The sequence below is a fragment of the Canis lupus genome, chromosome 15, assembly GCF_011100685.1.
Source record: "Canis lupus familiaris isolate Mischka breed German Shepherd chromosome 15, alternate assembly UU_Cfam_GSD_1.0, whole genome shotgun sequence".
In the NCBI taxonomy this organism is placed as follows: domain Eukaryota; kingdom Metazoa; phylum Chordata; class Mammalia; order Carnivora; family Canidae; genus Canis; species Canis lupus.
This window is the reverse complement of record NC_049236.1, coordinates 39,308,751-39,332,763: the sequence shown is the minus strand read 5'-3', so window position 1 is coordinate 39,332,763 and position 24,013 is coordinate 39,308,751. Positions and strand designations below refer to the sequence as shown.

At 35.0% G+C, this 24,013-nt stretch overlaps 1 protein-coding gene across 14 annotated transcripts in view; it reads left to right on the top strand.

The window, feature by feature from the left end:
- ANKS1B (ankyrin repeat and sterile alpha motif domain containing 1B) overlaps window positions 1-24,013 on the top strand; it is a 1,057,476-nt gene that overhangs the window by 153,708 nt on the left and 879,755 nt on the right. For all 14 annotated transcript variants that reach the window (XM_038558749.1, XM_038558744.1, XM_038558739.1 and 11 more), the window contains exons 2-3: window positions 8,946-9,026; window positions 18,661-18,817. In XM_038558749.1, the coding sequence (XP_038414677.1) occupies window positions 8,946-9,026; window positions 18,661-18,817 (238 nt within the window). The remainder of the gene's footprint in view (window positions 1-8,945; window positions 9,027-18,660; window positions 18,818-24,013) is intronic.

Below are 24,013 nucleotides of genomic sequence, written 5' to 3'. Positions count from 1 at the left end.
CTTTTTAACTAGAGTCATTAGATAATTTATAGTTAATGTAATTATTGATGTGATTATATATAAATCTACCATCTTACTGTTTACTTTCTATTTCTCCCATCAGTTCTTTGTTCCTCTTTTCTGCTTTCTTTTGCCTCTTTGGATTATTTTTTAATGACTTCATAGGTTAGTTTAAATGAGTATATTGTATTTGACATTTTTGCCTCACCTCAGGCTTTCATTAAAGTAATCTTTTAATTTTTTATTTATGTAACTTAGCACACATTTATTAAACAGCTGTTGTATTGAGTGTTTAGAGAATGAATTTTATAGAAGTTGAGTCTTGATCTAGGCTTTGGAGGAATGGTAAGATACGATCGGTTAGAGAATCTTATAGTTAGTAGGAAGGTGTGAATAAAGGCACATAAGGTAGAAATTAATAGGGCAGAATTGGATGAGCTTAGCAAGAGGAACAGAAGTACACAAATTCTGAGATTATCATAGGAAATTGAAAATGCTTCAAGGATTGATTTTTAAAAAAGAATGTTAAAAACCTAACATTCTCAATGAAGTTGTAAAACATATGCACATTTTATCACTTTCCAGGTTTAACTGTCACTTTTTTTAGTCTCAGGAGGGTAAAGTACCATTAAACAAAACAAATCATTGTATTGAAATAAAGCTAAGGCCAAAGTAAAGTTAAAACCTCAGAATTGATTAATTACATTTCGGTTTTAGTTTCCTTAGGACCTTAATTACCAAATAAGTATTCTAATTCTCATGTAGCTTGACCTCTTTACTTCTTTTTGGAATAGTTTCCAGTTTTAAATTGTGTAATGCTTTCTTAAGGCTTTATTTTTTACTCCTGGACAACTCTCAGTGTCCTTAATATAACCTTTTCTTCTGCTGGACCCTTAAATATTTTTGATTATCCATGGTTTTCTTGTCTGTCCTACATTTCTGTCATTTTTCTTTTCCTCATTAGATGTTTTATATAGGTTCTTTGGGAGTTTCAGTGAGGGCAAGGAGGTTTTCAGATTTTGAGTTGCTTTATATTTGGTCTTATCGACCCATCTCAGGTTTTTCTTTCTTTTTTTAAACACAGGGATTTATAGACTATAACTAATAGCAACCTTTGAGAGAAGGTTTCAGTTTACTCTCATATACAAATTTTCTGCTTGAGATATTTTGAATCTAATGGCCTCCCTCTTACACAGTCTGATATCAAGTGTTCCCATGATTTTACCTTTTACTTAATAATTTGTTGTATCAATTCATTGGATTGTCTTCTTGCTAATACAATACACGCTGGTACTATGTACTAGTAATACCTTAAGAGCTTTATAGGTATTGATTCTTTTGATCTAATAACAACACTATACATATATGAACTTGGTTTTTTATTCCCTTCCTCCCTCCCTTTCATCCTCCTCCTTCCTTCCTTCCTCCCTCCCTCCCTCCCTCCCTCCCCCTCCCCCTCTCTCTCTTTCTTTCTTCCTTCCTTCCTTCCTTCCTTCCTTCCTTCCTTCCTTCCTTCCTTCCTTCCTTCCTTCCTTTCTTTCTTTCTTTCTTTCTTTCTTTCTTTCTTTCTTTCTTTCTTTCTTTCTTGTTTTATTTATTTATTCATGAGAGAGACACAGAGAGAGAGAGAGAGAGAGGCTGAGACACAGGCAGAGGGAGAAGCAGGCTCCATGCAGGGAGCCTGATGTGGGACTCTATCCTGTGTCTCGAGGATCACACCTTGGGCTGAAGGCAGCGCTAAACCGCTGAGCCACCCAGGCTGCCCTAGAACTTGTTTTTTTAAATTGTGTATTATTTTAAATTATGTTTTTAATTTCAATTCCACCATAATTAACATACAGTGTAATAATAGTTTCCCATGTACAATACAGTGATTGAACAATTCTGTGCATTACTCAGTTCTTATCCCTTCACCTATTTCACCCATCCTCCCCCCACTCCCATCTGGTAACCATCAGTTTGTTCTCTACAGTTAAGAGTCTGTTCCTTGGTTTGGTTTGTCTGTCTCTTTTTTTCCTTTGCTCATTTGTTTTATTTCTTAAATTCCACATATAAGTGAAATCATATGGTATTTGTTTTTCTCTGATTGGTTCATTTCATTTGGCATTATGCTCTCTAGATCCATCTATGTTGTTGCAAATGGAAAGATTTCATTCTTTTGTATGGCTAAATAATATTTCATTATATATGTATAGGTATAGATAGATATAGACCAATCTATCTGTCTTTTGGCTGCTCCCATAATTTGGGAATTGTAAATAATGCTGTAGTAAACATAGTGATATATTTATCTTTTCATATTAGATACCCAGTAGTGGAATTTCTGGGTCATAGGGTAGTTCTATTTTTATTTTTATTTTTTTTGAGGAATCACCATACTGTTTTCCACAGTGGCTGCCCCAGTTTGCATTCCCACCAGCAGTGCATGAGGACTCCTTTTTCTCCACATCCTCACCAACACTTGTTTCTTGTGTTACTGATTTTAGCCATTCTTAAATGTGTGAGGTGCTTTGTCATTGCAGTTATGATTTGCATTTCCCTGATGATGACTGATGTTGAGCATCTTTTCCTGTGTCTGTTGGCCATCTGGATGTCTTCTTTGGAGAAATGTCTGTTCATATTATATGCCCATTTTAAATTGGATTATTTGAATTTTTTGGTGTTGAGTTTATTAGGTCTTTATATATTTATATATTTTAGATCGTGTGGCTTTAAAGGTACTAACCCTTTATCATTAGCACATATCTTCTTCCATTCAGTATGTTGTCTTTTAGTTCTGTTGACTGTTTTCTTTGTTGTGCAGAAGCTTTTTATGTTGATGTAGGCCCAATAGTCTATGTTTGTTTTTATTTCTCTTACTTCAGGAGACATATCTAGAAGGATTTTAATATGGCCAATGTCAGAGAAATTACTGCCTGTGCTCAACTCTAGAACTTTTATGGTTTCATATCTCACATTTAGGCCCTTAATCTATCTTGAGTTTATTTTTGTATACAGCGTAAGAACGTGTCCACTTTCATTCTTTAGCGTGTAGCTGTCCAATTTTCCCAGCATCATTTGTCTTCTTACTATTGCATATTTTTGCCTTCTTTATCAAAGATTAAGTGACCATTTAATTGTGAGTTGATTTCTGGGTTTTGTATTCTGTTCCATTGATCTATGTGTCTATTTTTGTGCCAGTACCATATTGTTTTTTTTGATTAGTACAGCTTTGTAATCAAGTTAAAGTCTGGAATTGTGATTCCTCCAGGTTTTTCCTTTTTCAAGATCGCTTTGGCTATTCAGGGTCTTTTGTGATTCCATACAACTTTTAGGATTGTTCTAGTTCTGTGAAAAATGCTGTTGATATTCTGATTGACAGGGATTACATACATTAAATGTGCAAATTGCTTTGGGTAGTATAGATATTTTAATAATATTTGTTCTTCCAATCCATGACAATGAACTGTCTTCCCATTTCTTTGTGTCATCTTCAATTTTTTCCTTTTTTTAAAAAAAGATTTTATTTATTTATTCATGAGAGACACACAGAGAGATGCAGAGACATAGGCAGAGGAAGAAGCAGGCTCCATGCAGGAAGCCCAATGTGGGACTCAATCCCAGGACTCCGAGATTATGCCCTGAGCCAAAGGCAGACGCTCAACCGCTGAGCCACCCAAGTGTCCCTTCAATTTCTTAATTTCTTTCAACAATGTTGTATTGTTTCTGAGTAGAGATGTTTCACCTCTTTGGTTACATTTAGTCTTACTTTTTGGTGCAGTTATGAATGGGTTTGGTTTCTTAGTTTCTCTCTCTGCTGCTTTATTATTAGTGTATAGAAATGCAACAGATTTCTGTACATTGATTTTGTACCCTGTGACTTTACAGAATTCATTTCAATTCTAGTAGTTTTCTAGTGGAGTATTTCAGGTTTTCTATATATAGCATCATGTCATCTGTAAATATTGAAAATTATACTTCTACCAGTTTGTATGCCTCTTATTTCTTTGTGTTGTCTAATGGCTGTGGTTAGGACTTCCAGTACTATGTTGAATAAGAGTGCTGAGAACAGACAGATATCCTTGTTCCTGACCTTAGGGGATAAGCTCTTAGTTTTTTCCCCATCAAGTATGATGTTTGCTGTGGGTTTTTCATATATGGCCTTTATGTGTTGAGGTATGTTCTCTCTAAACCTGCTTTGTTGAGGGTTTTTATCATGAATGGATGTTACGCTTTGTCAGATGCTTTTTCTGCATCTATTGAAATGATCGTGTGGTTTTTATCCTTTCTCTTATAGATGTGATGCATCATGTTGATAGATTTGTGAATACTGAACCACCCTTGCACCCTGGAAATAAATCCCATATGATTGTGGTGAATAATGTTTTTAATATGTCATTGGATTCGGTTTGCCACTATTGAGAATTTTTGCATCTATGTTCATTAGAGATACTGGTCTGTAGTTCTTTTTGTGTGTGTGGTGTCTTTATCTGGTTTTGGTATCAGGGTAATTCTGGCTTCATGGAATGAATTTGGGAGTTTTCTTTCCTCTTCTATTTTTTTGGAATAGTTTGAGAATAACAGGTATTAAATGTTTGGTAGAAGTAGCCTGTAAAGCTGTCTGCTCCTAGACTTTTGTTTGTTGGGAGCTTTTTGATTACTGATTCAGTTGCATTGTTTATTGTAATCAGCCTGTCCAAATTTTCCATTTCTTCCTGCTTCAGTTTTTGGAAGTGATACGTTTCCAGGAATTTCTCCATTTTTTCTAGTTTGTCCAAATTGTTGGTATATAATTTTTCATAATATTCTCTTATAGTCCTTTGTACTTCTGTGGTGTCTTTCTTTTTTTTTTTTTTAATTTGTGAATTTTTTTTTATGAGCGTTACAAAAGGTTTACCAATTTTATTGATCTTTTCAAAGAACCAGCTCCTGGTTTCATTGTTTTTTTTTTTAGTTTCTGTATCATACATTTTTGCTTCACTCCTTATTTCCTTCCTCTTGATGGTTTTAGATTTTGTTGGTTCTCCTTTTTCTTAGCTGCTTTAGGTTTAAGGTTAGGTTGTTTATTTGGGAGTTTTCTTGCTCTTTGAAGTAAGTCTGTATTGCTATAAAATTCCCTCTTAGCACCACTTTTCCTGCATCCTAGAGATTTTGTACAGTTGCGTTTTCATTTAAAAATTTTCCCCATGTCATTTTTTACTTCTCGTTTGATTTCTTGGTTGACATTCATTATTTAGTAGTATGTTATTAAGCCTCCATGTATTTGTTTTCTTTCCATAGTTTTTCTTACAGTGGATTTCTAGTTTCCTAGCATTGTTAGAGAAGATGCATAGTGTGACTTTGAGCTTTTTGTGTTTTGTAGAGAACTGATTTGTAGCCTACTATATTACCTATTCTGGAGGATGTTCCATATATGCTTGAAAATAATGTGTATTCTGCTATTTTAAGATTGAGTATTCTATATATATATTTGTTAAATCCATCTGGTCCAGTATGTCATTCAAAGGCATCATTTCCTTGTTAATTTTCTATTTGGATCATCTGTCCATTGACATAAGTGGAATATTAAAGTCCTGTGCTATTATTGTATTACTATCAATTAGTTCCTTTATGTTTGTTATTAACTGTTTTATGTATTTGGTTCCTCCCACATTGGGTACATGAATATTTAAATTTTTTACATCTTCTTGTTGGACTGTCCCCTTTATATTATTTGGTGTCTTTGTCTCTTTTTCAGTCTTTGTTTTAATGTCTGTTTTGCCTAATATAAATATGCTACCTCAGCTTTCTTTTGACATCTATTTGCATGATAAATATTTCTTCATCCCCTCACTTTCAATATGCATGTCTTTAGGTCTAAAATGAGTCTCTTGTAAAGCACACATAGATTAGGTCTTATTTTTTTAATACACTCTGTCACCATATGTTTTTGATTGGAGCAGTTAATCCATTTATATTTGTTGTAATTATTGATAGTGTATTTATTGCCATTTTGTTACTTGTTTTCTGTAACTTTGTTACTTGTTTTTATAATTTTCTCTGATTCTTTCTTTTCTTGCTCTCTTTCATGGTTTGCCAGCTTTTCTTTAGTGAGATACTTGAATTTCTTTTTCTTTGTATATCTATTATTGGTTTTTGATTTTTTGTTACTATTAGGTTTGTATATAACATCTGCATATAGCAATCTATGTGAAATTGTTGGTCACTTAAGTTTGAACTCATTCTTCTCTTCCCAAACACAGTTTCTGTATATGGTACCATATTTTACATTCTTTTATCTTGTGAATACTTTGGCTCATTTTTGTAGATAGTAGTTATTTTTGTTGTGAGACACTAATGGTCTTTCATTTCACAGAGTCCCCTTTAATATTTCTTGTAGGGCTGGTTTAGTGATCATGAACTCCTTTGTTGTTGTTGTTTTTCCCTAGAAACTCTTTATCTCTCCTATTCTGAATGATGGTCTTGCTGGATAAAGTACTGTTGGCTGCAAATTTTTCCATTTCAGCACTTTGAATATATTATTTTACTCCCTTCTGGCCTCAGAGTTTCTACTGAAAAATCTACTGATAGCCTTATGGAGTTTCCCTTGTATGAAACTGTCTTCTTATTCCTTACCGCTTTTAACATTTTTTTTTTTCTTAATCACTAATTTTTGCCCTTGAAATGACTATGTGCCTTGGTGTGGACCCTTTTGGGTTGATTTTGTTGGGGAATTCGGTGCCTCCTGGATCTGGTTATCAGTTTCTTTATCAGAAAAGTTTTCAGCTATCATTTCTTTAAAGACATTTTCTGTTTTCTTTCTCTACTCCTTGAATCCCTATAATGTGAATGTTATTAAGCTTGTGGAGTCTTTGAGTTCCCCAAGTCCACTCTTATTTTGCATAGAGTGGAAAATATGCTGCTCTTTCACCTGCTCAGCTTGATTATATTCTATTACTTTGTCTTCCAGGTTGCTGATTCACTCCTCTGCTTCCTTTAGCCTGCTATTTTATCTATTGAATGTATTTTTAATTTCAGTTATCATGTTCTTCTCCTCTGATTGATTCTTTTTATCTCTGTCTTGAGGGTCTCACTAATGTCCTTCACTCTTCTCAAGTCCATTGAGTATCTTTATGATCATTACTTTAAATTTTCTTTCAAGATCTTGCATATATCCATTCTGCTTTGTCTCTTGGTTTGACTTCGTCTTCCTTCAATTGGGACATATTCATTCAGCCTTACTCTCTAGGTCTGATTCTCTGTGTTAGGAAAGTCAGCTAGTCTCTTGCCCTTGAATGTAGAGGGCAGGGCATGTACTTTAAGTGAAGTGGCACTTTCCCTTTCTTATGGGGATGTGCAGCTGTGTCAGAACTCTGGTCTGGCAAGGAAATGCCATAGTGTGTGTGCAGGTGGAAGTTGCAGATTTAACAAGGTACCAGTATCCTCCGTGGAATGTGAGGAAACATGATGCTGGCAAGATTTGTCCTATCTGTGGGGATAGTGGTGGAGGCCATCTGCTGCTCCTGGACTGAGGCAGGTGTGCTTGGAGGGGACAGGGTGCAGTGTGAGCATGCTAGATAGTTAAGGCCTGCACGCTGCTGGTTCCCACAGGTGGCTGTAGGATTATTATGGGGGGGGTAGGGGAATGAAATGGCACCTGCCAGCTCTTTTGTTCCTGGAAGTCCATCAGGAACTCTGATATCAATAATTAACTCTCCCTTCTGTGCATCCCATGTGCCTTTCAAACTGATGCTTCTAAGTTATATCTCTGAGGACTGTTTGTTGTGGTGTTTCTTTAAGGGCAGAAACTCAACTTCCTTTACTCTTCAGGTTCTCCCAGAGCCCAGCTTCGATTTTTAAAGTTCCAGGCTTTAAGTCCTTCTGGTTGTAAGAACTCACATAATTTGATCCCTTCGATGTTCAAAGCTAAGTGTTGTGAGGATTCATCTTCTATTGCAGGTTTCCCAGTATGATAGTCTGTTTCTCAGCCCTCTATGTGCCTATGGCTCCCTTCCTCTGGTAGCCAGACCTAAGGGATTTTTAGCTCTCCACTGCATCTCTGCCCTTCCTACCCTTCTCAAGATTGCCTCTCCTTGACATTTAGGTGTGAAGTCTGTTCTGCTTGTCTTCCGATTGTTTTCTAGGTTATTGGCACTTATGTGAGTGTTAACCTAGTATCTGTGGGAGGAGGTGAATTTAGGGTCCTCTTCTACCATTTTCTGTGGAGATCTCTAGACCTTAGTTTTTATGGGTTTAATATTGTCAAGAATGCCAGATAAAGTAATTTTTTGGTCTAGTTTTTGAAAGGTGACTTTCAATGCCTTTTGTTTTCAAAAGCTAAAAATAGTTTCTATAATAGTAGTGATCAAGGATAAAATGGACCATTTTATATAGTTATATTATCTCTAAAATATGTTGTGTTGTAAAATGATATCTTCAAAACTATTATAATCTTGTGGTTTACAGCAGCTCAGATCTTCAATTATATTTTCAAGTATGAAATACTGATTTTCTTAGTAGCATTTGAACAGCAAGAAAGGTTTATATTCTTCCCATAATGCAGAAATATCTTTTAACTTATATAAATCTCTGCCATCTCAGAAGGACTGTGTTAAAATGGAGGAGGCAGGTGTCATAAATCTTTATTCTTTGGTGTAAAACATAGTAGCTGAGTGTCAATTGCTTCCAGTATTTAAGTAATGGTATAAAGTAATAGGGAATTTTTGGATTCAGATTTTAGTACGTGGCAGTAGGCCTACATTCACTAATAATTTCTGAAGGTGGTTATATTCCCTAATAATTTCCTTACATCAAATAAATGAAGTTATTGTTCCAAGGAGAATGCATGAAAGATGGCATTCATTTTCTATATGACTAAAATTTTCTTATGCAACATGCTGCCGGCTGTGGGACTATCAGGCTTCTTTTTGTTTTTCAAAGCAGGATTCTGCTTAACTGTTAACTCTGCGCTTGTGCTTTATTTGCAGCATCTGGCGAGGCCCCAATGTGAACTGCACAGACAGTTCGGGTTACACTGCTTTACACCATGCAGCCTTAAATGGACATAAGTAAGTGCTACTTATTTGGACTAGAAACCTCATGTATTTAATTATATGTGATGAAGTTAATTATGTCAATGGTACCTATCTCATGTTGCCATGAGTTCCCTGGGCTTAGGTGAATCTGAAGAGGCACCAGGTGGCAACACTGACAATTTATACTTGGTAGGAATGTTCCTTGGTAGGGATGTACAGTATAAACTGAGAGAATTGTTCAAAAATAGTCAAATATCATACAAGGAGAATGAAAGAAATGACAAGATGTGTTAGTTATGTGTGTCTTTCAGGAGGGAGTGGGACAAAACCAGGTAGTAATGCCACCCTACCTTTTTTGGGTGTCTTTATCCAACATGGGGAGTATTCACCAAGAGTAAAATCTTAATATATTCTTACTATGAATATGAGCCATTGGCGCTTATATGAGCCACTTCAAAATCCTTCAAATTTAGGTAACATGCCTTTTCTTTGTCATTCAGGATAGTTTTTCTGGTTTTAAATTTCTTTAACCTATGGAATTATGTTTCAATAATGTGATAGTCTACAGTATGGGCAGTAAAAGAATGTGTAGCCATAACCATCAATTCATTTCTAGTGTTTTACCTAGGTTACCTAATGGTTTACTGACAAAATGTGGGGAGTCTGAATGATTCAGATGTTCTGTTCTCCCCCATCAGAAGGAAAAGGACTCTTTTTTTTTTTTTTTTTTTTTTAGGAAAAGGACTCTTCATCCATTTTTCCTTTGCTCTAATGATCCAAATTAGTCTTTTCAGATTTAGATCATTTCATTTTACTTGAGTTTTTTAAAGATTTATTTATTTTTAAGACTTTCAAATTTTTTTTAAAATATTTTATTTATTCATGAGAGACACAGAGAGAGAGAGGCAGAGACATAGGCAGAGGGAGAATCCCAGCACCCTGGGATCATGCCCTGAGGCAAAGGCAGATGGTCAACCACTGAGCCACCCAGGCATCCCAAGATTTATTTATTTTAGAAAAAGAGAGAGAGCATGTACATGCATGCACACCCCGGGGGTGGGGGGGTGGGGGGGAGGCAGAGGGAGAGAATCTTCAAGCAGACTTCCCACTAAGCGTGGAGCCTTACATAGGCCTCAGTCCCATGACCTATGAAATCATGATCTGAGCCAAAACCAAGTGTCAGTGCTTAACTGACCAAGTGAACCAGGTACCCACATTTTACCTCACTTTTTTAGATGCAGTAATTATTGCCTTAGAAATGCTAGTTACAAAAAAAAAAAAAAAAAAAAGGAAAAAAAAGAAAAAAACCTGGTTACCTTTTGCTTTCCCACCTAACCTTGGTTTTATTCTTTGAATTGAGATACAAGATCAAGTCACACTTGATCACATTTTGTAGCCTTGAAGTTCTCACACAAGAAACACCATTTTTGTCATTTATCACTATGAAATTTTTCATCTTTAAATTTATTGCATAAATCTAACATTGTCTTTCTGTTTGGATATGGAGCTATCTCTCTATCTGTCCACTCATGTATAATTTTACATATAATCACAAACATAATGTTTCATCGTTTGGATTCTTAGTATTAGAATTCCAAAACAACATTTCTTTTTATCCAGTCCCTATTCTGGATTATGTCATCTTATACATCTAACTTAGAACCTTTTATTTTGCTGGGTCTTTTTTAAAAAAATTATTGTTGGGGATCCCTGGGTGGCTGAGCGATTTAGCACCTGCCTTTGGCCCAGGGTGTGATCCTGGAGTCCCGGGATCGAGTCTACATCGGGCTCCCTGCATGGAGCCTGCTTCTCCTTCTGCCTGTGTCTCTGCCTCTCTCTGTGTGTGTCTTTCATGAATAAATAAATAAATAAATAAATAAATAAATAAATAAATAAATAAAATCTTAAAATATATATATATAGTTATCTTCCTGTAGAGTGTAAAATGTGTATGGATCCTCACCACCTGAATGTTTTAAAGGGATTACTATTTATTCTTCTTTCTACCTGGGTCATCAGGAATGAAGCCAAATGAAATCAGCCCAAGAAATACAATTCTGATTGCTTCTTTGGTCATCATATGTGTGTATTTAGGAGAATTCCAGTTAGGAAAAGTAATTGGAAGACAGATTATCAAATCTAATGGACAGAAGATCTTGAGCTTGAGCACTAGAGCTACTCTTTTTGTTCTCAAATTTTCATTATAAGCACTTCTCAAAATAATGTTGCCCCAAAATGGATTAGCATTCATATCCATCCATGGTTTTCAGTATTTTAGTAAATGTTACTGATTTATACATGATGGTCTATCAAGTTCTAATCATTGGGGTATGTTTCCCTATGGCTCACTGCATAATTTTTTGTTTCTGTTAGCAATATACAAGTAAAGATAAATTTAAGCAAATTGATCAGCAGTCATTATGATCATAAAGAGAGGGGGGATTTGACTAGATGTCTTAGATATCTTTTAAGATCTCTTTAACTGCATATCTCTGAGAATTATATATCTTTGCTTCACTCTTATATGAAGATCCCTTTTTTTTTAAACACTTTCCAGGAAGATTTTACTCAGTATCAGTTTATAAGCATTGGGAAAAAGCAGAATTCTAATCCCATCTTCCCATCTCTGCTACTTATGTATCTTGAGCCATTTAATAACCCATCTTGGGCTCAGTTCAGTGTACTGAACACATAGGCTGGATATCTTCCATTGTTCCTTTCCATTATAATACCTTATGATACCTGTTTTGGTATTTGTGGCTCAGTTATGTAGTATGATGTTATAATTCTGAAATACAGATTTTCATCTAGAGTGTATTATTTCTTTAAATTACCCATGGATTTTTATTTTTTTTATTCTTATGTTTTTTAAGATTTTATTTATTTATTCACAAGACAGAGAGAGAGAGAGAAAGAGGCAGAGACACAGGCAGAGGGAGAAGCAGGCTCCATGCAGGGAGCCCAATGTGGGACTCGATCCCCAGACTCCAGGATCATTCCCTGGGCTGAAGGCGGCGCTAAACCGCTGAGCCATCTGGGCTGTCCTACCCATGGATTTTTAAAAGTAGAGATGGTTTATTCAATCCTGCCCTGTTTAGCCAGATGGAGGAAACAACCTCATTCTGGATAAATGATGTAGTGATCACTTAGATATTAAGGTGGAGCTATGTTTAGAGTTTAAGTGTTTGAGTTCTAAGTGCATGCTTTTACCAATGCTCTCTACATTATCTTCCTTTTGTGGCTCTATGCACATCAGTTTCCTAAACTCTTGCTGGCTTTTCTCTGTTCTATTACCTATTTCTGGGCTGCCTCCCATTTTCATCAACTACTGTGTTCACATTGAATGCTAATTTTAATATTGGCTTAAGAAAAGATATTTGAAGGAGAAAAAAATGTTGTAGAATATATCTCAGAACCAGAGAAGGATGTTTTTTTTTTTTCTTTTCTTTGCCTTTGCTATTCTCACTTAGCAAGGTAATAACAGTAGATGATTTTGTATTCTTCCCAAGCAAACCTTAGCAGTCAACACAAAAACACATCATTTCCATGTTTGTTGCTATTGTTGTTGTAGCCATCAGCTATGGATTGTTTCTGAAAACATGATATTTAGGCTAAAGTTCATGAAATCATAAAGCTAGCAGTAATATTATAGGGTTCTGTAGTTTATTCTTTTGCTTTGAACACAGGCTTTTCTCCTACCCTTAGCACACAATCTAAGCCCTCATACTGCAAATTAAGCCTGTATTATATCCTCTCGTTCTGTATTTTTTATTGGGGGCTCTTGTTTATCAACTCTAGTTAATCCACAAGTGGAACAGAATTTTGTACCTGAAATACATTATTTCACAATGAACAGTTCATCTCCACTTAGCCAACTTGGACACAATAGAAAATGTACTTCTCTCAGTGATTTCCTGGGTCATTTGTAATTGCAGATTAGAAAGTTATTACTTTTATATGATAGAAAAAAAACATGGTTAGTAGAAAAACATCCACTAGAAATGACTATTTTATAGGACAGGCAAGGGACCTATCTATTTCTGTTTTTCTTTTTTAAAATATGGAGTATTCATTTTCTCTCTCATGTATTTCTGCTAAAAATTTGGCTCTCTTAATTCTCTTCTGAATAGACATTAGCCAGCCAGCTGGCCTGCCTTTCTGCCTTTCTGCCTTTCTTCTTCCCTCTTTCCCTCCTTCCTTCTCTTTCTCCTTCTCTCACTTCCTTCCTCCCCACCTCTTTCCCTTTTTCCTTCCTTCCTCTCTCCTCTCCTCTTCTCTTTTTCTCATGTTTTTAAAACAATAATCTTACTGTCCTCTGTAAGGTTTTACCATACACATGTATTCATTTTTGGGTTCTCCTTCTCTTAGCAAATTATTCCTTTTCTCTTTTTCTTGTTAAGTCCCATCTCATTAAGCTATATTGGGTGCATTGTGATTCTTGGATGCTGTTTTGAGAATTGTTTGCACTAAATTGTTATCATTTATATCTTTGAAATACGTATATTCTTTGTGATGTGTTAGGCTTAAGTATTTTCTATTCTTGCTTTTCATTCTTTAACACTTGAATCATAGACTCCTTTGTCTGAAATCCAAACTGCATCTCAAATTGTATCTAGAATCCAGATAGTAAGTTATGGGTACTTCTGATTGACTCTTTCTTAGGTTTTCTGATGAAAGAGGAGAACTTCCTCTAAAAATTTGCATAGTCTTGTCCATGAAGTTTCTCTTTGGATAACCTAGAAATAATTTTGATCTGATTGTTTCTTTCCTGGATAAGGATATTAACTAGTTAAAATTTGCTCTTATTCACTCTCTCTGGAAATCTTTGAAAGTGCATTCAGTATAAAAAGGAGCTCCAGTTAGGAAATGGAGTGGATTGTCCTAAAGTCTTTTGACCATGTCAAAAGTTGCAAATACATTTGCAACTCTATTTCTGTTAAGGAGAAGTAAAATCTTTAAGAAAGTCTGAAATCAAAAGGGTCTTAATTAATGTGTGACTTTCATTAGTTAGTTAATACTATATCCATATGAGGATGATTTGCATTTATTTCAAAGTTCTTTGGACTACTGACGAGGGAGGATGTAACACAATAAATGTCTTTGGTTTTGATTTAATTATGGGGAAATTCGCTTTTGAGGTCAAGAAATTTGAATGGTGAACCTTCCCAATTAACTTAATTTTGCTCAGAACATATTTTGAAACTTAAAAGATATCTCCTGTGATTTAGAAGTATATCTATCAAAAAAGGAAACAGATTAAATATAGTAGCAAAAATCAGTACTTTTAGAATTATTATTTTTACCTGCACTTGTATATTAGCTTTAAGCTGCAAAATGTTGCACTGATTTAAATTGCATTATTATTAAATTTGGTATTTTGTTTTATTCTTGGGAAATGGAATTTTTTTTCTATGATCTCTTTGACCACATTTACTTTAAGATTTTATAGTAATTATTACTCATGAAATACTGTATGTAGGAAAGAATGCCACCTTATGATCAAGACACAGATGTTACTTCTGTTTTCTATTTTATAAACATTATTCATCAATATAACCTAATATTTCATACCTAGTAATGAAGTACAGTCAGCATGTTCATTTGTTGATACCTTTGAAAGATAGATATAAAGCACAGCTTGAATCAAAATGAAAATCAGTAATACTGATTTGGGTAGTAGGATCCTAGTGTTAAATACCCTTCTAGTTTACATATTCTAGATAGTACCCCAAATTTAATTTATTCTTAAAGAATCTGGAGGAAAATGGCCTGTTTAATACATATCACTTGTGATCTACATGGATACATCATAGGAAAGAATAAATGGCAATTTGTTGATTAATATTTTATTTATGATTCAGTATGACCAACAGGCACATTTTTATCAGAAATATAACTGTATAGTTCATCAATATGTTTTCACAGTAGAAATTTGAGCCATGCCAATTCATTAGCTGATATCTCTGAATAAGATGAAAGGTAGAACTTAAATACAAATTTAAAAATAAATTTAAATTTAAAAATAAACAAATTTAGGGCACCTGAGTGGCTCAGTTAGTTAAGCATCTGACTCTTTGATTTTGGCTCAGGTCATGATCTCAGGATCCTGGGACAGAGCCCCAGGCAGGGCTCCCTACCCAGTGGGCAGACTGCTTCTCTCCTTCTCCCTCTCCCTCTGCCTTTTCTCTTATTGGCACTCTCTCTCTTTCTTTCTGTAAAATAAATAAATCTTAAAAAATAAATTTAATAAAATGAATATTTTTAAAAAATTGTAAATATAGTAGTGGTTAGTTAGGATTCTAGTGTTCACCAAAGGTAATTTCATAGGCATACAGATTATCCTTTTCAGATTTAGATATTAGGTAGTGGTAATATGACACAATATAAATGTCAGTAAGTTCGTTTTTTCAGTTTTGTCAGTCTTCCTGATAAAGAATGGATGTATATTACATATGTTATTAGAAATTGTCAACAAGAATTGAGCCAAAGAACAAATTATACGCTGAATGGATTTCATGAGAATAAAAGAAAATGGAATTGATAAACTCTTTATCCTTTGAAAGCAAATGTTTTTAGAGGTTTCAGATTATTATTTTTTATTTGGTAGGCATTGAGGAATAAAGTTAAAACCCTTCACATAAGAATCTTTCTCTGATACATGAATTTGGAGAAGGCTGTTTTGTGAGTAGTATGAATTCTACTTTTTGGATCTAGGTGTTTAACTGTGTCTTCTTTTGGTATTATTTTACCTTTTATTAAATGCTGAAATGTTTCATTTTAAAAAGTCACTAGGATTCTTAAACATTGCTGCAGCTTGCCTTGAGACTGGTGTTTGTTTGTATATAGTTTTACAGTCATATCTGTTTTTCATTTGATTCACACCACAACCCTTTTGAGACTGGCAGGAAGATGTCGTCTCTGAATTCTATTTTAACAATATCTGAAAGACTAGTAGAGGCTATTTGATTTGCCCAAGGTAACCAAATTAGTAAGTAGTAGAGAGTTGGAATTTTAAACCAGATACTCTGATTTTTAACTGCTTTTTTATTAATTTGTATTGAATCCTTCTTACCACATTGTAGTTATTTATCTCAGAATGGAAGATCCTATATAATAACTCTTTCATGGCAGGGAGGTGAGGAGAAATACATGAACCCAACAACCTTCGAGTGTCCTTCTGATTTTCACATTTGTCTTTGCAAAGGTGATTTGCTGGAAGCATTTTTATTTTTAAAGGAATTTGTTTTCACTTGGGGCAAGAACTTATATTTTTGTATAGTACTTTACTATTTATTGAGTGGCTTCTCTTCTGTGATCTCATTTAAACTCTTACCAGTCTTGACCAGTAGGTATTATTATTATTATTATTGCAATATCACCTACAGAAAAGAAAAACAAAGATAGGACTAAATAATTTCTCCAGAGGTCACATCATTAGGTAGTTTGTGCAGCTAGGACTCAGATCAAAATCTTTCTAAATTCAGATTTTATAAAAAATACTGGTTCTTAAAAAGAATGCTAAAGTGAGATTTTATTCTTATTTTCTCTGAAATTTTATCATTAGAAAGTTAGGATTCCTTGAAACTTTCTAAATATTTCTACAACATATTCTTGGTTCCTTATCATAATTTTATACATTTATCTATAAAGTCCAATGTTTCATACGTGGGGGAGAAAGAATAATTATCCTTTTACCCTTCTAGGTTCTTGGCTGAGGAACTCCTTGTCCCTCCCCATAATAAAAAGGTAAATTAATAGGAGGAAAACAAGAAGTGTAATAATATGTATACCTCTTGTACACATGAGAGATACCCAGAAAAACTGAGTTAATTCCCTGAAATGGCCCCTGCCACCTCCTTAAAAACCATTTCCTACTAAACATAAAAAGATGTTTGTTGAGGGGAACTAGTTATGGAGATTATTAAGAAAAGGACAGTGAATAAGTTATGGGGTTGTTACTCAGATTTAAGTTGTGGCCTTCTCCCTTGATAAAAGTTTCTAGAGATTTAGAGTCCATGATCATTTTGTGGTACAAAGAGGGAGACTCTTCAGGCAGCCTGGGTGGTTCAGCAGTTTAGCACGGCCTTCAGTCCAGGGTCTGATCCTGGAGACCCGGGATGGAGTCCCGCGTCGGGCTCCCTGCATGGAGCCTGCTTCTCCCTCTGCCTGTGTCTCTGCCTCTCTCTATCTCTCTATCTCTGTGTCTCTCATGAATAAACAAATAAAATCTTAAAAAAAAACAAAAACAAAGAGGGAGACTCCTTTACAAATGGAGATTTTCTTATAAAATGTCTCTTACAAAAGGGTAACTCCTTATTCTGTTTTCAGAGCTTTAACAGTATTTACTCTTTCTTAAAAGTAATTGGCCTAAAATAATCCTTATGCCAGAGAAGTATATATACTGCCCCCTTTTACAGGTTTAGACCATATTCTGGGCATTATATTTTACCATTTACTGTAATGTTGTTTGTATCATGTCTATTTGTGTGCTTGTTGCAGGGGGTGGGTAGCTCTTAGAGTTCTAACATCTATTCAGACTTCCTCCAATTTTTCTTGTTACTTTACATTTAAAGTCTGGCTTCATGAGATGTTTAAATTTAGTTATGTTACATCTGTTCTTCCTACCATGATTTGTTATGTACAAGAAATAATGTTAGAATTCATTGTAATTGTATATATGTGTGTGTGTGTGTGTGTGTGTGTGTATACCTGTGTAGGATTTCATTTAGTAAGTTTTAGAATTTGTGTGATAAATGCTTCCAAGTAAAAATATAGTTTTTGTTTATAATTACTATTTTTGATTGGTTGATAAAAATTCAATATAATACCAAAAATTAATAAGTCTTCTTGAGTTTGAGTATTGCAGTTTAGAATTTTTACTTTGAAGACTTGGTGGGGATTGAGTACAAGATGCTTATAGATGGAGTCTATATGAATATGAATGAATGAATACATTCATTATGTATGAACTGATATTGCATCAGTGGTGGAACTTGTCTCATGAATGAATTTCTTCTTAATATTATCTCTTAGTTTGGAACAGAGAGGTGAAGGAGTGTAGAAGTATAAATAGCACATATTCAAAATATGTTGTGTGCCATGGCTGAAAAGTTACTAAACTTCCCTCCCCTTTTCTACTGTGCTGTCTGCTTTCTCTTTCATCTGCATCTTCAATTCCTTATTCCAACTCTCTTACAGGAATGTTGTAAAAATTACCTAAATGTCTCTTTGTAGTATGATTCATGTGTGTGTGTATGTGTGTGTAAATAAGGAGTTTGCTTATTTAACTCTGCTTTTCCTTCATGCTAAATCTCAAGTATGGGCTATTTGAAAAAAAAAACTCCATTTAAAAAAATGGGAAGAGGTATTTTTTTAAAAAGTTTTACTTACTTCGTTCAGTTATGAAATTAGGTTTTACCCAAATGGATTCCATTACGTACTCTCATTGGTTAGTCAGTGCTATGTGTGTGTGTATGTATGGTGGTGATGGTTTTCTAGGTAAGTAAAATAGCCAAATGTTGAATAGTCTAATAACTCTTACACCCAATTTTATATCTCTTGCTCTAAATTGCCAGCCAGCATCTAGTATACTTTCATAATGATCTGTTCAATGAAATCTATGTATTTACCATATTTTCATTTCTGTTCTTTTTTTTTTTCCTTCTAGGGACATAGTTCTCAAACTACTTCAGTATGAGGCATCAACAAATGTAGCAGACAACAAAGGTTATTTTCCTATTCACCTGGCTGCCTGGAAAGGAGATGTAGAAATTGTGAAGATTCTTATTCATCATGGACCGTCACATTCCAGAGTCAATGAACAGGTGCACTTGTCAAATATTTGCTCATGCTATAGTTTTTCTAGCGGTTTGCAAAGGCAAGGCCACTTTGAAGAACTGATTATTTCTATCTTTACCCTGCCAAAGACCTTTTTTCACTACTAAATTTCCTCAAGGAGAAACTGAAAAATTTTTCGGCACTTGTATAAGGTACATAGTACTAAGTTGGGCATTTGTAAAGATATTTGTTAACAAGAGAATCCCACATAAGGGAAGTAACTGTAATATTTTTGCCTGCCTTACATAAGCACCCATTTTATAGTTTTTGAATATTTAAAGATGGAACAGAATTCACATTTGTAATATAAATTAGGCCTTTTCTTATTAAAAATGTAAATGCTAAAATAATGATGATGAATTCATTATGTAATGCTTTCCACTTACCTAACACTTCCACAGTAAATAGTTTTGTGAATCAAAATGCAAAATACAATATATACAATTGCTAGTCATGTATTAAGTTAAAAATTTCCTGTGTGTATGTATGTGAATGTATGCCCAGAGCATATTGAATAAAATACCAGTAGCAGTATACTGACAGATAAAGTAAAAAATATTTTCAAGTACATGATATCCATAGTGCACATAACTGACATATTGAAAAAAGGAATGCCATTCTCAGTGTTCTAAATAAATAAGACCACAGATTTCAGAAGGTAAAATGCAGGCTCCTAATACGGTGTGATAACAAACATCTTGAGCTCTGCATGCCCCCTACTGTTCCCATTTTGTAAAACTATATTTGAAAATCAGCATGCAGTCCAACAATTGAATTACAATCATGGCATTAAGCTGCAGGTTGGCAGTTGTCCAATATCAATGCAAGTAGGTTACTCTAGGGCAAGCACCTCTAATAAAGTGTGATTAGCATACTGTTCAAATGAATACAGACTTTACAGGCCTTTGACTGAAATTCAGACTGAAGAATAAAAAGGTAAAACACTGGCACTAACTATAAACACCAAAGGGGAGAAAAATACATTCCCCCTATCCCAGAAAAATGCAGTTGTAGAAATGAACATTTAGTTCCTGTATGTAGGAAAAAATGTTTCATTAATCGGAAGGTGTCTTATTAATACTTATCACAAAATTTCTATGCTTATAGGTCACAAAATACAGTGTATTTTTGTGCGAATACACTCATAAATTCAGTCTTAAAAAAATGACAGATCTGCCTGTCTTTACTAGGATCTCATGCTAAAGGGAATTTTAGGGGAATGCTGTTTTGTTTCTCAGAAAAATCGAAAGCTAAAAGATCACTTGTGGGATGAGCCATCTGGTGGTTATTCTTAAAACTGTCTGAATGCCCCAAAGTGAACTTGAAATAATAATATGGAAAAACAATCCAAGGTTAAACAAGAGGATGTTGGTTTTCACAAGCAAAATATTTTTTGGATGACATGAAAATAAGCAAAAACACTTGAAATTCATTTTTTTTTTAAAGTTTCTTTGTCTTGTGGTTTCTATTGGAAACAAATTGAAAATTTATTGAGATTTTTAATGCCATGCTTTCAGTATTTGTTATGTAAGTAGTACTTTAGTGCTGACCCATGTCTTCCATTTAGTGTCATTTCTCCTAAGTTTCTGATGTGGGAATTTTATTTTCATAAAAGTAACTTTTAATTTTAGCTTTATTCCCCCTCCCTCCCCATGGGATAGAAATGTACTCATTACTTATAAGCCTTTATGTATTTAAGCAAGAGAGGAAAGGAATGAAAATAGAAATTAACCTCTATTGAGACATGGTATTGAGTGACTAAAACTCAGACTTGGACTCTAATTCAGAGCCCTCCACCATAGCACATGGGTATTTCCATCATATATACTGTCACTTGTGGATTCTTTACTATATGCCAGGATGTGTGCAAAGTACTTCATCTGTGTTATCTTACTAAGCTCTACTGCATGAGGTAGGGATCAATTATCTTTCCTATTTTATTTTATTTTAGATTATTTATTTATTTTTTCACAAGCGACACAGAGAGAGAGGCAGAGACATAGGCAGAGGGAGAAGCAGGCTCCATCCAGGGAGGCCAATGTGGGACTCGATCCCGGGGCCCTGAGCCAAAGGCAGACACTCAACTGCTGAGCCACCCAGGCATCCCTTGTTCCTATTTTATATATGTGGGCAGCTACCTTAGGGAGATTAAATACCCTGCCCATGATATCACAGCTACTGAGTGCTCGGTGTTTGAATCCAGGTTTTTCTAGTGCAAAGCTCCAGCTCTTCATTAATAATGATACTCTGTCATGATAGTAAATTATGTAGAGTTATCAGGGCTTCATTCTGATTTCTGAAAGTAGTCTTTGGTTTCTAATACAGCCTTCTTTCAAAATGATTCTATGTTTTATTTTGATATTTAAAGCTTACAAAGCGTTTTCCTTCATATTGTTTCTTTTTATTTATACACTGTACTCTGTGGTTTAAAGGAAGGCTAATATTCACATTTTGCAGATAAGATAGGTTCAGACAGAGCGTATACTCTTGCTAATGGTTTTGTGTCAGCACTTCAACCTCTGTCATCATTCTATACTGCCCTAGAAGGAGTGGTCACTTTAGGGCAACACAATTTTGAAAACAAAATAGCCCTTGCCCTGATTATGATTTTTATAATTGCTACACCTTTCCTGCCTTTTGTCAACCAATTATTTTCCTTTTTTGATGTTACGTATGTTTGCATTTTATGTTTCTCTGTATATTCAGCTCTTCCCCCCTTTACCTTCTCTCTCTCTCTCTCTCTTTTTAACATTAGGGCAAAAACAAGAAGAGCCCTGTCTCATAACTATATTCCCTTGGCATTTTACCAAAACTCAAACCTAATTAATGTTGGTTTTCATTAGTTTTACTTTGAAGCAAGATCTTTGTCAGCCAGTTTTGTCCTGCTGCCCATTGTCTAGTGTTTTGGAGAACACCCATTTGGTAAAAAAAAGAGGGAATTCAGAACTGGTCAAGAATGTTCATTGTAGACATACTAGCAATTATCAATCAGTACTTCTTCACCATCTGTTTATTTCAGATCAGGTTCTCTTAGATCACTTGTTGGTATGGACACTATGCCTCTTGTAAAGGTTGTAAAGGTTGTGGTCTTCCTGATGTGACCATACAAGTATGTGTTGATCATGAAGAAAACTCTATGAATATTTTCTCCCAAGTAAGTGGGGCATTTTTTCCCCTTGAGAGCTGAACGAGTGTTAGGTCGTTCAGCTCTCAAGGGGAAGATGGTGTTAATAGAGAAAGTTTCAATTTTGCATGTATAATTTCCTATGCTAAGGCCTCTGCCAATGTAGAAAGGTGTTTGATTATCATTCTTTTCTAATTGACTTTTCTTTTTCTCAGAGAGGTGCTGTGTTTTGAAAATTGAATTTCTTTCCAACCAAGGGAAAATTTGATTTGGTCAGAAGGCATATTTTTATATCATATTTTTATGATATAGAGTAATAGATTGATTTTATTACCAGGCTTATAAAACTTAGCCAGATAAGAAAAATCAGGGAATGTAGACATGGATGTGGCAGTCTGTATGAGGAAGTAACCTGTAGACTGATGGAAGAAACAATGCCTCCAGCTGGATTCCCCATCTATTATGTTTTGACTTCTTGATTGTCTCCAAGGAATAGGTTTTTTTCTGAATTTGGCCTTCAGATGTCCTCTTCTGACACTTTTGTTTGGCAAGTGAAGTAGTAAGAAGCCTTTCATAGCGGTCATTTTTTTTTTTCCCATTCTTCTCTTTAAGTTTTCAAATCCTCCCTCTGCTCTTCACTCTCTGTTCTCAACCTATCTGCCTCATTCAGCCATTGAGCCAGAGTCTGATTTACTCTTGGGGACATTAAGTTATGTTTGGGTTTGAACCCTACTTGTCCTTTTATTTATATGGTCAGAGCAGCTATCTAAGTAGCTCATTCCTATTGCAACTCAGTGTTTTGGGGCAAAATCTGTAGAAATTCTGCTTTCAGAGCACTAATTTCCTATTCTTCATTGACAGTATAGCAATACTTGGCAGGCAGTGTGGTGTAGGAGAAATGAGATGATGTAGATAGTTTCTAGACATTTAGCAAGTGACAGTGGTTATAGTTATTATTGTGGAAGATGATATTAAGTGCAATGACTTTGGGGGGCACCTGGGTGGCTCAGTCAGTTAAGCGTCTACCTTTAGCTCAGGTCATGATCCTGGGTCGAACCCAATGTAGGGCTCCCTGCTTATCAGGGAGTCTGCTTCTCCCTCCCTCCCCCTGCTCCTTTTCTCTCTCTCAAATAAATAAATTAAATCTTTAAAAAAAAAAACAAAAGAGCAATTACTTTGGGTCAAGGGAACCTCCATTCATATCCTGGTTCCAACACTAAGTGGCAGTATATTTGAAGGCCATTTAACTACTCAGTGACTGAGTTCCTCATCTGTAAAGCGGCAATAATAATGATAGTATCTATCTCAGAGTGAAGATGAAATGAGTACACAAAACTGGAATGCAACTGTGCCTGATACATAGTGTTAGGTCTGATGATGGCTGCCCCTTTCTCTCTAGAGCCCTCACTCAGGATTGTTGCATTGTTGTTACTAGAATGTCTTTGTTTTCATTTCTCCTGACTGATCTTTCTACCTTCTGACATAGTCATATATAATCTACCTACATCATCTGTCTGAGTGGACTGAAAGGTCCATCTGCCTTGTGACTAGGCTTAGTTTCCTATGTTTTAACATTAAAAAAAAATTAACTCCAGTGTAGTCGATATGTTAATTACTGTATGCAATGTTATATTCATTTCAGGCATATAATATAGTGACTCAACAACTCCATTTATTATTCACGGTTTAATCAAGGTAACTGTACTCTTAATCCCCATCCCCTATCTCTCCCATCCCCCTATACCCTCCCCTCTGGGAATCATCTGTTTGTTCTCTATGTTAAGAGTCTCTTTTTTTTCCCTTGGTCATTTGTTTTGTTTCTTAAATTCCACATATGGGTGAAATCATATGATATTTGTCTTTCTCTGACTGACTTATTTCACTTAGCATAATACCCTCCAGCTCCATCCAGGTACAGTTTTTATCTTGCTAAATTTCTAGGAATAGCTTGATTGAAAACCGAAACACTTCTTAGGTACATATGTAATACTGTGATACTCTTTGTAGCTTGTCTGGCAGTGGGTCGAAGTCTGCCTCTCGATCCATAATTATATTTCAA